This window comes from Lolium rigidum, chromosome 3 (assembly GCF_022539505.1).
Source record: "Lolium rigidum isolate FL_2022 chromosome 3, APGP_CSIRO_Lrig_0.1, whole genome shotgun sequence".
NCBI classification, from domain to species: Eukaryota; Viridiplantae; Streptophyta; class Magnoliopsida; order Poales; family Poaceae; genus Lolium; species Lolium rigidum.
In genome coordinates, this window is record NC_061510.1 from 186,352,940 (window position 1) to 186,367,327 (window position 14,388).

A 14,388-nucleotide genomic window follows, 5' to 3' on the forward strand; every position below is an offset into this window, starting at 1 on the left:
GCGATCCTATCCGGGAAGAAGCAAATGCTACAACAAACAACGAATGCAAATCTTACAACTACAGATAAGAACCAGCATGATGAAGATGATATGCATGACATGGCAACGATGGTGCAATGCAACTTATCCAAATTAATCGGAGTCGGAACCCCAGACAATCAAATTAGAGCTGGAGTTGCATTTTCTACCGGCAAATTTAAGTGTTGATTAGCATGGCACAACATGTCAAGGGTGAGCTACTTCAATATTAAACGGAGCAGAGAAACCTTAGTCGGAGTCCGAAATACTCCGCATTTATGTGAGGTGAAATGCACAAACTATCACGTCATAACACGATGCGAGATGCAAATAGATATATGAATAGCATATTCATGTTCAACACATTTTTCTGATCAATTTTCATACATAACATTTTTTATTTCGAGTTACCAATTAAAAGATATAAAATAGACAGATTTTGCAAAAAGAAGAAAAACACAGGGAAAAGGGATTAGGCTAGAAGGGCGTCGGGCTGCTACCTGCTGCTTGCTCGCGATGGTTACTCCGGGAGATGGATCTGGGCCTCGGCCCAGTGGTGGCGCCGAATCGATCTGGGCTAAAAGGCCATCAGCGGATCTGGAGGGGAAGCAAAAAGCATGATGCGAGATGCAAACAGGTATATGAATAGCATATTCATGTTCAGCACATTTTTCTGATCAATTTCATACATAACACTTTTTATTTCGAGTTACCAATTAAAAGATACAAAGTAGACAGATTTTGCAAAAAGGAGAAAAACACAGGGAAAATGGATTGAGCTAGAAGGGCGTCGGGCTGTTACCTGCTGCTCGCTCGCGATGGTTACTCCGGGAGATGGATCTAGGCCTCGGCACAGTGGTGGCGCCGAATCGATCTGGGCTAAAAGGCCATCAGCGGATCTGGAGGAAAGCAAAAAGGATTTGGGTTAATCGCTTCCCCTATGATTTGACCACAGGACCTGCTATGTGATGGATTAAGGAACAAACCAGAGCGCTGCTGGACTGTTTCTTGTTTGCAACGATGCACTCGACCTTTTGAACCAGGCAGAGGCAGAGATCTGAAACGGAAACGTCCATGGCGGGGAAGCAAGTCGAGCACCGAGACGACGGGGACGGACGAGACAGAACGGGCGCGAGGGTGCGCTCGGTGCGGGAGAACGTGGTGAACGAGAACTTGTCCCTTGTGGTGCCGGAGCATCACCGGAAGCTCGCCGGCGACGAGGACCTGCGGAGAAAACACGACGGTCAACACCGGTGGGGTGGCTGAGCAAGGAAAACAGAAGGGGAAGAGGTCCAGGAGGGGCGCAAGCTCACCCGGAAGAGATAGGATGCATCGGTGAGGCTGGAGGACGGCGGAGGTGGCCTGAATTGAAGCTTTTCCCGCCGGCTTTGGAGAAGGAATCGGCGAATTTGCGGTCAGTATAGGCACCTTGGGTCGATCAGATGACGAGGACGACGAGGCACATCTTCTGGTGGTCTCGGCTCGACATGGGGTGGTCGGTAGCGGTGGCGCCATGGCGAGCTTGACGGTGTGTGTGCTTCGTTGCTCATAGAGAGGATGAAACGAGAGGAGAGATGGGAGGCGATGGCGCGAGGGAGGAGTAGAGGGGCTAGGGTTTGCAAGACCTAGTGGTGGAGATTAAAAGGAGGGAGCAGGGTGGTTGTGGTGGTGGAGGACCACAGCTAGGGTTGCAAAGCGGCGTCCGCAAACAGGCATCCTAGATCCCGCAAAACAAAAAAATAGAACAAACGGATGTGGGATTTGAAGGGGATTTAAAGCACCGGTAGTGCAAAAAGTGATCCCGCATCCCGCCCCACTTGACAGCCTAACCACAGCCACCACGCCATGTGCGTGCTCGGGTCGCTGTCGAGCGAGGACGATCAGGAAAAGAAGAAGGAGGGCGTGCGAAGGGGTACTTGGGCCGGAGGTGGATTGGCTGACTGCTTGGGCCACCAGGGAGAAAGAAGAGGGAGTGGGCCGCCGGGAGGAATAGAGTCCAGGGGTTAGCTGGTTAGGTTTTAAAATCTTTTATTTTCCTTTTTCTGATTTGAAAAATGATTTTTAAACAAGGTTCAAATTCAAACACAGTTTCAATTCAAATAGGGAGGTGGGAGAAAAAATGCCAAAATAATTAGGTTTTATAAAATAGTTTTATTTTATGAAAACATGGATGTGATGCATGCATGATTACACTACATTTCAAAAAGCTAAGTCTCAACTTAATCCACATGGTTTATATATGCATCTTCCTGTTCCTAATGTACCTTGGGAGGATATTTATATGGATTTCGTTTTGGGATTGCCTCGTACACAGAAGGGGATGGATAGTATTTTTGTTGTTGTGGATCGGTTTTCTAAGATGACACACTTTATTCCATGTCACAAGACTGATAATGCTACACATGTTGCTGATTTTTTCTTTCGTGAAATTGTTCGTTTACATGGTGTGCCAAATACTATTGTTTCTAATCGTGATACTAAGTTTTTTAGACATTTTTGGAGATGTTTATGGGTTAAGTTGGTGACTAAATTGATGTTTAGTACTACATGTCATCCCCAAATTGATGGACAAACTGAAGTAGTAAATAGAACATTGTCTACTATGCTGCGGGTTGTTTTGAACAACTTAAAATTGTGGGAAGAATGTTTACCTCATATTGAATTTGCTTACAATCATTCGCTGCATTCTACCACTAAGATGTGCCCATTTGAGATTGTGTATGGTTTTGTTCCACGTGCACCTATTGATTTATTGCCTTTACCATCTTTGGTGCAAAATAATTTGGATGCTACACAACGTGCTGAATTGATATTAAAATTGCATGAGACTACTAAAGACAACATAGAACGCATGAATGCTAAGTATAAAATTGTTGGGGATAGAGGAAGAAAGCATGTTGTGTTTGATGTTGGTGATCTTGTTCGGTTGCATTTGCGCAAAGATCGTTTTCCTGAATTACGCAAGTCTAAGCTAATGCCACGCGCTGCTGGTCCTTTTAAGGTGTTAGAGAAAATAAATGATAATGCATATAAACTTGAGCTTCCTGCAGAATTGGGTCCGGTTAGTCCTACATTTAACATTGCAGATTTGAATCCTTACTTTGATGAAGAAGATGAGCTTGCGTCGAGGACGACTTCAATTCAAGAAGGGGATCATGATGAGGACATCCTATCTGTTGATACAACCGATGTCCCTACAACCATACAAATACAAGGACCAATCACTAGAGCTCGTGCCAAACAACTTAACTATCAGGTACTTCCGTTTCTTGGAACTATTCATCACATACATAAGAATATGATGCTGCCTAATCAGATGTGTTTGTTACTCTTAGGAATGATGGACCTAGCATGGATGAGAAGGACAAGCATTGGAGCATGATCACACATGGATGAGATGACCGCAAACATGTGAGGTTGAAGAAGACGCTGCAACTGAAGATTTCAGAACTTTGAAGCCACCATAATTGGGGATAAAGACATGGACGAAATATAGAGCTTTTTCACTTCATAATTTCGTCCATATGATTACATGGTGTTGCATCACTTTTAAAGTTTGGATCAGGCCCATGTAATTTTCGCAGGAATTAAGTCAGCCCCCGTTTAAAGTCCGTATTGAAGGGAAAAGGTCTTCTAGCGTTTGGTTCGGCCACCATACGTATGACTGGCCGAAACACCACATTTTCCTCCTTTAAATACCTCCATAGCCGTCACGTTTAGACTTGAATTTTAATTAGACTAAAAGTTAACCATTGCTGCAACTCTTCGTATACTTCTTTTAAGCCCAACGTCCAGAACAAGACCGACTATTCGAAATCCCACATTTTTAATAAAGCTTTCATCTATATCCGTAATATATCTGATTGCAATATTAGTTCTTACTTGTTCTCGATTTTTGGTAGGAATTAAGACCATGCATCCGCAAGATCAGTAACTTCGGGAGATTGTCCTAGCGATTGCATTGACGCACGAGCTTTGCACGTGTAGTCGGATCGTCAAGCACGAACTCCACCAACAAATCTACGTTATCATCATATCATCGAAAGATCGGCCATCTTTACCCTATCACAGGGCCCCGATTTTCTGGAGACGGCCCTGCGTACATGTTTACTTGGTGATACAAACCACTTGGAAGTTCATGATACATATACAAATCCTCCACTCTTTTGTTCCGCTTAGGAGACCATCAATAAGGTTTCAGTCAAGTAAACTTTCCATGAAATGCAACACAATAATGCTTGAATCAATGTGTATGGTAAGAAGGGATCATAGATTCCCTACTAGTCTAACCCGCTTTAGCCTCAATCTCTTCAACCACGTGCACTTCCAGAAGTTCAGAGTCCCCTTGCTCAACCAAATGTTCCCTGTAAATGCCAAAGTTGAGCAATGACGATGGAAAAAAAAAGGAGGCCGCAAAAATTAATGTCTTATTTTTGGCTGTTGTAATAATTCAATTCTGGCAGCTATGCACTTCAGTAGCCAAAATGTTTGTTTTAGTTCGGTCTTGTATAAATCGCTCACACTGAAATAGATTGTGATGAAAGTACACTTTTACCCCACCTCATTTTGTACTGGCGTGCTGAACAGATTGCATGGAAAATTAGCCACACAAAACATTAATACAAAACCACAATTTTCTGTTCCATACCTTAATTTCCCACACAGACGTGCCAAAGCATCAGCCCCAGTTCGTGATGCAATATCCTCAATTAGCCGAGCATTCGACAGATTTACAATCTCTGCTAGTTTGAACTCACATAGTTCTTTTAAGGAGGATGCATCAGTTAACGCAGCTGAATGGCCACCACCTGCAGCAAGTCTCCTCACCTCTCCAACACACCTAGATCACAGAAAAGAACATAACACTTCGCATAAAATGCTAATGAACTTCAGAAACCAGAGTAGTTACTTATTGCACACACAAAAAAGAGAGCTGGAAATAGGCGAAATACCAATCAACTGGAGAGGGGTACCAAGCATAAGTAGATTTCTCATTAGCCGCCTGACCATAACTGTTATAGCCCCATCCATATATACGGCCATCTTTCACAGATATAAGTGTGTGGGAATGACCACAAGTAACAAGCCGTACACCTGACGGAATGACCAGGACTGGAATGTTACGAAGTAGCACATCAGATCCATTAAGAGTGCATGAAAAGAAGCCGCTCTGAGGTCCGAGCCCCAGCTGACCCACATGTCCTCCACCCCAAGCGTAGAGGGCTCCACCTTCAGTTACAGCACAAGAGTGAACCCCACCACAAGACACATCTTTAGTTACTATTCCTTCAAGCGCGACAACTCTCCTTGGGATTAGTTCCTTATCTCCAGACTGAAGCGAGCAATGTCCAAGCTGCCCCATGCTTCCAAGTCCCCATGTATATCTGCAAAATCCAAGCGCAAAATCCTGTTAGAAACGGGTCTGCATGATGAAAGCTTGAAGATCAAACGATGTTACAACAGACTGACTTCACATGAAGGCTTTGAAAAGAACATGCTCAAAAACTTGAAACGCCCTCCAAATGATGTTGTTTATGCATCAAAACGATCTACGCACTTTGACCAGTACTGTTTCCAATATATGTCACTAGAAGTTATAGATTGCTACAAGCATATTAATCGTTCAAGTTTAAAAAGTTTAGCTACATGATTGCTTAAACTATATATTTTTGGAAATGGGGGGAGTACATGATAAAATCCAAGAGAGCGAACAAAGAACTCAGTAAAAATTCATGGCATTGTGCTTTCCAGTTTCTAACCATAAAGTATATGACATTCATTTTGCTTTAAAATGTGGAGAAATACAGTGATTTAAGTAGCAAGGCTGGTGCGAGGCAGTATCGATTCCACCCATTAATTCACATGGCACTAAGTTAAGATAAACCACGGTGCCTGTTCCCGTCACAGTTAGCCCCTACTCCTTAGTCATAGTCAGCCTATCACAGTCCAAATCTTCATTTTGCCAACTGAAGAACCCACACCACTTGCACTAACATCAGAGAACAGCATCCTTTGAGATGACTTACACCTCCCCATTTTCTGATATAGCTGCTGCATGGTACTCTCCACATGATACTCTAACAATCTTCACTAGCTCAGGCGCTTCATCAAGGAACCTTGCATAAGCATTTAGCACGCGAGCTCCCTGTAGTCCTTCAGAAGTACAACCTCTGCCAAGCTGACCATGCTCATTGTAGCCTGGTTAGTAAGAAAATAGAACATACCTTATTAATAGTTTAAAAAATTAAACAATGAAAAAAATGGGTGCTTCCGGTTGCTTGATTGATAAAAAAGTAGCAGTCAGTTAGCCATCTTGATAGATTAAGATTTAAGTTCTGGTCATTACTGATTGACAAAGCTAGCACCAAACACAAAAGTTTCTCAGTTGTATATAGGTTGGTAGAGAGAGAGGTGTTTTGGCTCCCGAGGTCCAGTGATTTTGGTATTTTTACAAAATCGAAAATGGTATTTTGAAGTTTCAAAAAGTTCCAAAATCGTTGTATTGTAGGCTACACAAAAATCACAAAATCGAGGCTCTGAAAAGGCGAAAAGAAATCATTTTTCTTATTTATATTTTTTGTGCAGATTTCGATGCAAATTTACTAGTACATACTAGACTTGTATATGTACTTGTATGCTTTTTTCGGAATTTTTGGAGACCTAAAAATAATTTTTTTTAATACAAGATCACAGGAGCTCGGGAGCTACAAGTGATTTTCGGATAGACCTTCTCTAAAAAATTACAAGTAAAATACGAGAACAAAAGATGGACAAGACTTTTAGCGTGGCACGATACCCCATGCTTGCAACAGGCCATCATCCGATAGGGCCACCACATGAACAGCTCCACAAGAAACCTGTTGAATTACCTGTGAATATATGACTGATATTCAGTAACACGGCATTATCTCAAAAACATACATTACAATTTATAAACAGAAGATGTGAACGACATAGAAATTTTTCAACAGTTGCAACTATTTATTTGGGGGAGTTATATCAGGCAAGCGAAGCTAAGCATTATATTGCAATCTGTGCAACAGTTGCCATGTCGAGCCTCGTGCTTGGAAATGGAAAGAGCTGCCTATTTTGGCACGATAGATGGATTAACAACTAAAGTGTGCATATGATTGCACCTCTCCTTTCCAAGTTTGTGGACCCAAAAATTCAAAAGAGGCACACTGGATATAGGGCTTCTGAAGCATGCTTGGGTGCGGGACATGTCTGGTTTGTTGGTCGCGGCGTTGATGCAATTCTTAAATCTCTGGAACGCCAAGAGAACTTTCAGTGGATCTCGACCTTCTCCAAAACCTTCTCGGCAAAAATGGCGTATCTTCCATTCTTCGAAGGACGGGAGAGTTGGCCGTTGCATGAGCAGATTTGGAGCTGCAAAGCTCCGCTTAAATTCAAGCTGTTCACGTGGAAAGTCGCTTGGGATAGGTGCTGCACTGGAGAGCGGCGCCGGCACCATGGTCTAACCAATGATGACTCTTGTCCCCTTAGCTTGCAGGAAACCGAGACGATTGAGCACCTCCTTCAGTGCTATTTTGCACGCTCTATTTGGTTTGCAGTCATGGCGGGGCTTGGGCACCCTGATCTCGCCCCCTTGTCTTTGGATTCCTTGCAAAAATGGTGGTCTAAGGTGCCTGAGTGCTAGCCTTCCAAGCTGAAGCCTAAAGTCATGTCGATCGTCCTCCTTGTCATTCGTTCGATTTGGCTTGAGAGGAATGGGAGGATCTTCAACGCCAAGGTTAACCCAATGGCCAAGTCCTAGATGGTATTGTCTTAGAGGTGGAAAGGTGGAAATCTGTGGGTTTTTTGTGAGTAGTTAGTCCCTTTCTTTCGCCGGCTTTTGTGATGGGTTTTGTGTTTGTTGTGGATTCTCGTGTATGTTTGTTCTTGTTCTATATACATCTATAAAAAAAAAGTCGTGTCTTGTCTTGTGTTCCTGAAAAAAGATTTGAGTATATGAACAAAACTTCAAGTGACAGAAAATCAGTGCTAGTCCTGGAACTGTGCATAGGAGGACCAGTGGAAAGGAACTGTGAAACTATCCTCCCGGTGGACTTCTTAAGATGCAATGATTGGCATGGATCAAATTAACAACATAATATTTTGATTGGCTACATCCAACTAGCTTCTTCAGAGGTGTACACTGTATAAAGCTAGAACACCAAGAGGAGGTACCCCTAGGTTCAGATTGCAAAATCAAGAAAGCATAAAACACAAAGTATATCTGTCAATGAAGCATCCGGTACATCTGTCATATGTGGCATGACATATGGTCACATGAGGCCAATCCAAAGGGATGTATCCATGAAAAGGTAGCGTGTTGGCGCTAATAGCGCGCTATAGCATATCTGAAGAGTCCACGCTAAATTTTAATAATTTTGCTCGCTATGCCATTATTTGCGAAAAATATCATGCTATACCGCGCTAAAACGTCATAGCGTTAGCAAGCTATTTTTTCCAGCCTATTGGCCCAAGGGCTCGAGTTTTCCTCCCTAGAAAAAGAAGTTGCTTTCTGTTTGTTGTGGTGATAAACTGCAATATGCTGGTTTCTCTCCTGAATCTGAAGATGACATCGCTAATGCTGATGATTCTTAATAAGTAATTTATGCTATGTTGTTGTCCTGTGGGATGTTGATATTAGCCTTCTAGAAAATTGGAGAACTATTTTTATGTGGTTATGTATGTATTATTCTATCATTTTTGGACTATATCCATATTTTTTTGGCTGAAATACTTTATTTGGAAGCTATATCTAGGTTTCTTCGAAATGTTATATGAAATATAGCACGCTGTAGCATTTGGAGGAGGCCACCGCTATTTATTGTAGCTCGCTATTTGAAACATTGGATGCATCCCAACCCCCTAGGCAAGTGACACAGGCTACATATTGCATTTGCGTCCCGCACAAAACAGCAAGCAAGAATTATTCCATCAATCCCCCCCCCCTCTCTCTCTCTTTTCGTAACAGTTGATTAATTTAGGGTTAACCATCAATTACTTTTCTCTAATTATAAGGCTATTCGCAGAAATGATGACCCATAAGAACGCACACAAATACTTTCAAGTGCAAGTGAGAATAGCATACAAGCATATTAATCTGCTAGATGGCCAGTAGAAATTCGAATAGAGGTTTTATTTGGCAAATTATGTGAAGTTTTTCCCAGTTAACCATGATACGGGGGGACGCGGATAGTTCATGGAGAATAGGTTAGAAAATGAACATGAAAGCAAGAAAAAGGCTGTTTGACTACACAAACATTTGGTCTCATGAATCTACTTGAAACATACGATATAACTGACCCACTGTAATGGAACTTTACCGTGTTTGGTGCAAAAGCACCCCAGAATAGACGAGGGTAATCTGAGCCCTGAAGAGATCATGCGAAAGCTGAGTATTTTTGTCACACAAGTTGGTTCTCAATCTGCAATGCATGGATTCAGAAGTATAAATATTTAGGTAAACCTGATTCTGTCCCCAAACCCAGAGCCTGCTTTTTGATATTGTGGCATCATTTTCTCGAGGTTCGGCAATAGCAGCTGTACAATGTGCACCACAGGACACTGATTTCACAAACTCAGTCTCCAGTGCATTGACCTTTTTAGGTTCTTTTGCACTCTCCTCTGTCCCATCTCCCAACTGGCCAAACTCATTTGCACCTGTAAGTTTGAAGTTGAACATGAATTATATGCTTCACTAGAACAAATGTTGTTCCATCCAACAAATGCATGAAATTTCATTTCCAATATTGATGCACGGTAATAAATTGATGGAAGGACTCTATGCACTAACCGACACTGAGCTTGGCATGTATAACTCTCAGTGTAGATCTGCATTTGGAAGAAAAATGACCATAATCGTGTTCATAGATACTTGCTACATTTTAGTTTTTTACCAAATGATAAGCACAACTAGGCTACATAAGAGGGTCAAATCGAAAAAATATCACCTAATAACTATCAGAAGAACAAACAACAAACCAGTAAATTAAGGAGATATAAATACAAGTGGTGAGACGGTCCTAGAAAGAATGTCTCGGTAGTGTGAATATGCCAAGTTTCCATGAATAGAGGAAATAGTCAATTCATTACTAAGGGAAGTACTTTTACTGGCATGTAACAATGACGGTGGTAACCATGGGAATAATAACTCAACTAAGCTGATTCAGATCCAAACATAAATGTGATGGCATGGTACTAATCACAACACTCCAATTTGATGGTTATCTAACACTTCCTGTTGTAAGAACATTCATAGAAAAGGGACCTACCCCATGTGAAGAGTGATCCATCTGAAGCAACTGCAGCAGTGTGCTCACGGCCACAAGCAATATCAATCCATCTGAAGTTCTCACCATCTCTGCAGTTGAATAGTTTGGGAGGTAGGCTCTTGGGGATTCTCAAGTGGCGCTCCTTGCCCTTCCGTGCAGTCTGGCCACTCTGGTTATACCCCCACATGTATATTGCACTCTTCGTTGGTACACCAACAACGCGCAGGTTGCAAAACACATCATCTATATCCATTGCTGTTTGTTTAGGAGTTAGTACACACAAGACAACATCTTGATCAAATTAAAAGCAGTAAAGAAAGTGACAAGGCTACACAGAAAAATCTATACGTGTTTGCTGTTTTTTAGTCTACAAAGTGCTAAAATGGAACACTTTCGCAAAATAGTGTCCAATTTTGATCACAACTTCAGTTACCTGGCACAGGTGCAATCCAAATTCACGTCTTCTTTCAGGTTCCCACTTATGAAAAAAAAAAAGCATTAGTTTACAATCACCAATCAGGAAGGCACTAGAGCTACACCATTGACTAGGAAGTTTTTACGGAAATTCCTCAATAGCATCCATCAAATCAGCAACTGGACGCATGGCACCCAGGTTTTTTTTAAAATTTTCGGCGGACAATCGAAAAAAATGAAAACCTGGTGACGAAGCCCAACATAAGGCACTTTAGTTAGGGGGGCTGAGCAGGAATATACCCAGATAATAAGGGGAGAGGGGCATGAAGATTGTTTCAATCAATTGAAGCCCCCAATTTGTCAAAAAAGTAAACATGTTCATATTAATAAAAGCAACAAAATACATGGGCGGGTGCTGAAATGAGAGGGAAACGAACATCAATTCAAGAAAGGTAGGTACTGTTTACCAACAAAAGAAAGAACTACGCCCGGAAGGATCTTCACTTACAGGGTACCAGCCGTGCTTCCTTGGATGGACGCGGGGGGTGGGGGTGGGGGGGGTGGGGTGGGGGGGGGGTGGGGAGGGAGGGATTGGGCGAGACTCTGGGAATAGCTTCCGAGTTCCGTGGGAGGAGGAAGAAGACCAGAAATGGTTCACGCATACGTCACGTGCCCAAACCGAAAGAGGATGAAACTGCTACAGCCACAAGCTAAGAGGGTACCTTTCTTTTTTCTGGAAAAACGAGGGGGTTAATCGGAGTCGGTGTTTACCTCACGATGCCACTATGAAAAACACTAGGAAGTTTAAGGCGTGGCGCACGCCGCGTCCGTGTTGTCTATGGTGCCGGATTCTTTTCTAAAAAATAGAATTCTTTTGTGGTACTCCAAATAAATGACAGTCATCAATTTTTGTTCATCTAATAGTCTTAATAGATTCATACCACAGTTTGGACAGGTATGTTGCAGACATGGGAGAACTTTCGCACCTCAAAGAAAAAATATAAACGGGGCCGGCCTATTAGACGGGGCCAGCTTATTAGATGGGCTCAGCCCAATAGATTGTCCTGCGGTCCAGCCCCAATGTATGTCGATCGCAGCGTCAGCTCGATTCTCCTTCCGCGATGCTCCTACGGCAGGTTCCGCCGCCGCTCTCTCTCTCTCCATCCCCAACTCCGGCACCACCGGCCCCTCGCCCCCTTTAGAAAGCATGAAGTCCTTATGTAGACCTACCCCTCCGCCCTCCCCTTCCCCAATATTGTCTCTACGGCGGCGGCAACCTTGACCCTTGGCCTCCGCGTGGAGCCGTGGATCCAAGATCAACGGCGCCGTCCTCGCCGCTCACCAAGGCGGCCAAGCCCAGCACGCGGTTCCCGGAGCGGTTCCTGGATGTCGTCCCGATGCACCGCCCGTGTTGATTCCATGTATTATTATTTTTGGGATCAAAACATGTCTCACGGTCTATGTTTCTACCAGTTATTAGCCAAAACCGTAAGCTTTATGCTCCACTCCAGAAATTAATGAAGTACCTTGGATATTCCACAATCATTTTAAGTGTGTCTTCATGGTTCTAGCATAAAAGCAAGTTTGATTTCATAACAAAAGTGGGGAGATCATTGAGCACACAGCTTTCTTAGTCGATACAGTGCAACAGTCCACCCTCCTACTTACAACAAGTAACTTAGATGCACCAAAAGTTTCTATCTAAATTCAAATGCACACATGTAAAAGTAACTTAGATAAGTGCAGTTTGTCCAGATAATTTAGCAAGGGAAGCAGTGCATTCTAAATCGATCCTCACACTGCTGTTGTCAAATAATATAATTTGTCAGTTGATGCTGCTCATTCTTCCATATGAAGTTCTACTGAACACTAACGCTTGGAGTTATAATGTATGGTATGTTTGTGTATATATTCTTTCTAAAAAAAAATTCACTTTTTCAAGATCTTTCTTTTAGATTCTGGAGAGTACATGGAACACCTAGCATCCTTAAAGCACAACCTTTTTAAATTAAATCTATCTAAGTTAAATTGAATATTATCATTAGCCATTCAGTATGCATTGTCAATGTGTACTACTTACACGGCTACACTATGACTGGAGCCTGGAGTTCCAGTCGAGAGATGCAATGCTGCTTAATTTATCGAATTTACTTATTTCGGTAATGGCACCGATCATCAGTCAAGACTTAGTGGAAGCCGCTTCCATGATGGTGGAGACAAGGTGATTTCATCCTTGTATGAAATGTCATCTACTCTCTGAAGTATATAATTTAGTAATGACGTATATAATTTAGTAATGACAAGCTGGGAAATGCTAAAGACATACTCCACTTTCATGTATTCGCTTGAAGATTTGAAATGTGTGGTTTAAATAAGATGTCAGCAATGTTTATGATGGTCACCAGTTGCTTAGTTTACTACCAAGTAGCTATCGATGTTATAGATAGTGCCACGGCCTTATACAAGACTGATTTATGTGGTAGAGGGGAGCCTTTTGATAAGGCCTTAGGGCTAGGATGTGCCCAGATCTCACGAATTTGACCAAGTTTATGGATGGAAAAGGTGGGAGAGGAAGAAGAACACAAGATCCAAACCAAACACACACACACACACATAAACCCAATACAAACCAATTATACTTCCTTGGTAGGTTAGACCAAGCCAATAGAATCAATCCTTGGAGAGACCCTTAGGTAGAATCCAAGAAGAGAAAGATTGGGGGAGGAGATCCACTCTAGAACTTGGATGAGAGAGGGGTGGCCCTAGAATCATCTATGAAGAGAGTAAGATTCCACAAGAGTGCCTTGGTACAAAGAACTATGGTTCTAGGGAGACAAAGCTCAAGTTTCTTCTCAAATCGTTGTCTAACCCTAATCTAGGTGGGGAATGAGATACATATAGTCCAGATTCGGAGCAAGGGTAACTTAGTCATTTGTATGAAATGAACATAGCCACAGGATGATAATGGACTGTTCAGATGAAGTTGACTTTGGCGGGGTCGGCCGTGCCGGGGTGTCCTGGCCGGCAGTGCCGGGGTGCTCCGGCCGACAGTGCCGGGGTGCTCCCGGCGGCAGTGCCGGGGTGTCGTGGCCGGCAGTGCCGGGGTGTGCCCAGCGGCAGTGCCGGCCTGTATGGGGCGGCAGTGCCGGCCCTGGGCTGTGGCCTCCAGCTGAAGTGGTTCTCCTTCTCCTTCCTTGTTCGGTGTTGGGCCACCCTTAGCGTACTCCTCTCGAGGCTCGTATCTGATGACACATAGAACATTGGCATGAGGTAGCATTCCATCCAAAGTAGTGTTGAGGTCGAGTGTAGAGAGGATTGAGTTCACCTTGACATGTAGATCTTTCACTCGGGATCGAGTCATTGGTCCACTTGAGGGACTAGTTGGCCTTGGTGTAGTGTCATCCTTGGGCGGGGCTACATCATCTCCCCCCTTGGAGAAGAGTCGTCCTCAACTCTTGTTCCTCCTCATCTTCGTGATAGGGTGATATGTCCGAGATGTTGATGTCGAAGGCGTTGTTGTTGATGCGCTTGTTGACCTTGAAAGGGCCATCTCCACTTGGCTTGACCTTGGAGTTGAATTGTTGTTGAAAGCGTTCTTTCTTCTTGGCGTTAGTTCTTGTAGCTTGGAAAAGGACATGTTCTTGTATGGTTTCCCTTGTATCTGATGAGGTCTAAG

At 43.1% G+C, this 14,388-nt stretch overlaps 1 protein-coding gene across 2 annotated transcripts; it reads right to left on the bottom strand.

Annotated features, from left to right (window-relative positions):
• Positions 1-4,114: 4,114 nt before the first annotated feature.
• LOC124702822 (ultraviolet-B receptor UVR8) lies at positions 4,115-11,267 on the bottom strand. 2 transcript variants are annotated; one of them, XM_047234997.1, is made up of 10 exons: positions 11,221-11,267; positions 10,732-10,776; positions 10,299-10,553; positions 9,494-9,687; positions 9,351-9,398; positions 6,815-6,887; positions 6,045-6,216; positions 4,971-5,402; positions 4,667-4,858; positions 4,115-4,382 (listed from the first exon to the last, which is right to left on the bottom strand). In XM_047234997.1, the coding sequence occupies exons 3-10, from the start codon at positions 10,549-10,551 to the stop codon at positions 4,304-4,306; spliced, it is 1,443 nt and encodes a 480-aa protein (XP_047090953.1). In that variant the 5' UTR covers positions 10,552-10,553; positions 10,732-10,776; positions 11,221-11,267; the 3' UTR covers positions 4,115-4,303. The 2 variants fall into 2 exon arrangements, with proteins under 2 accessions (XP_047090953.1, XP_047090954.1); XM_047234998.1 differs by lacking the exon at positions 10,732-10,776 and having other exon boundaries at positions 11,221-11,262.
• Positions 11,268-14,388: the final 3,121 nt, after the last annotated feature.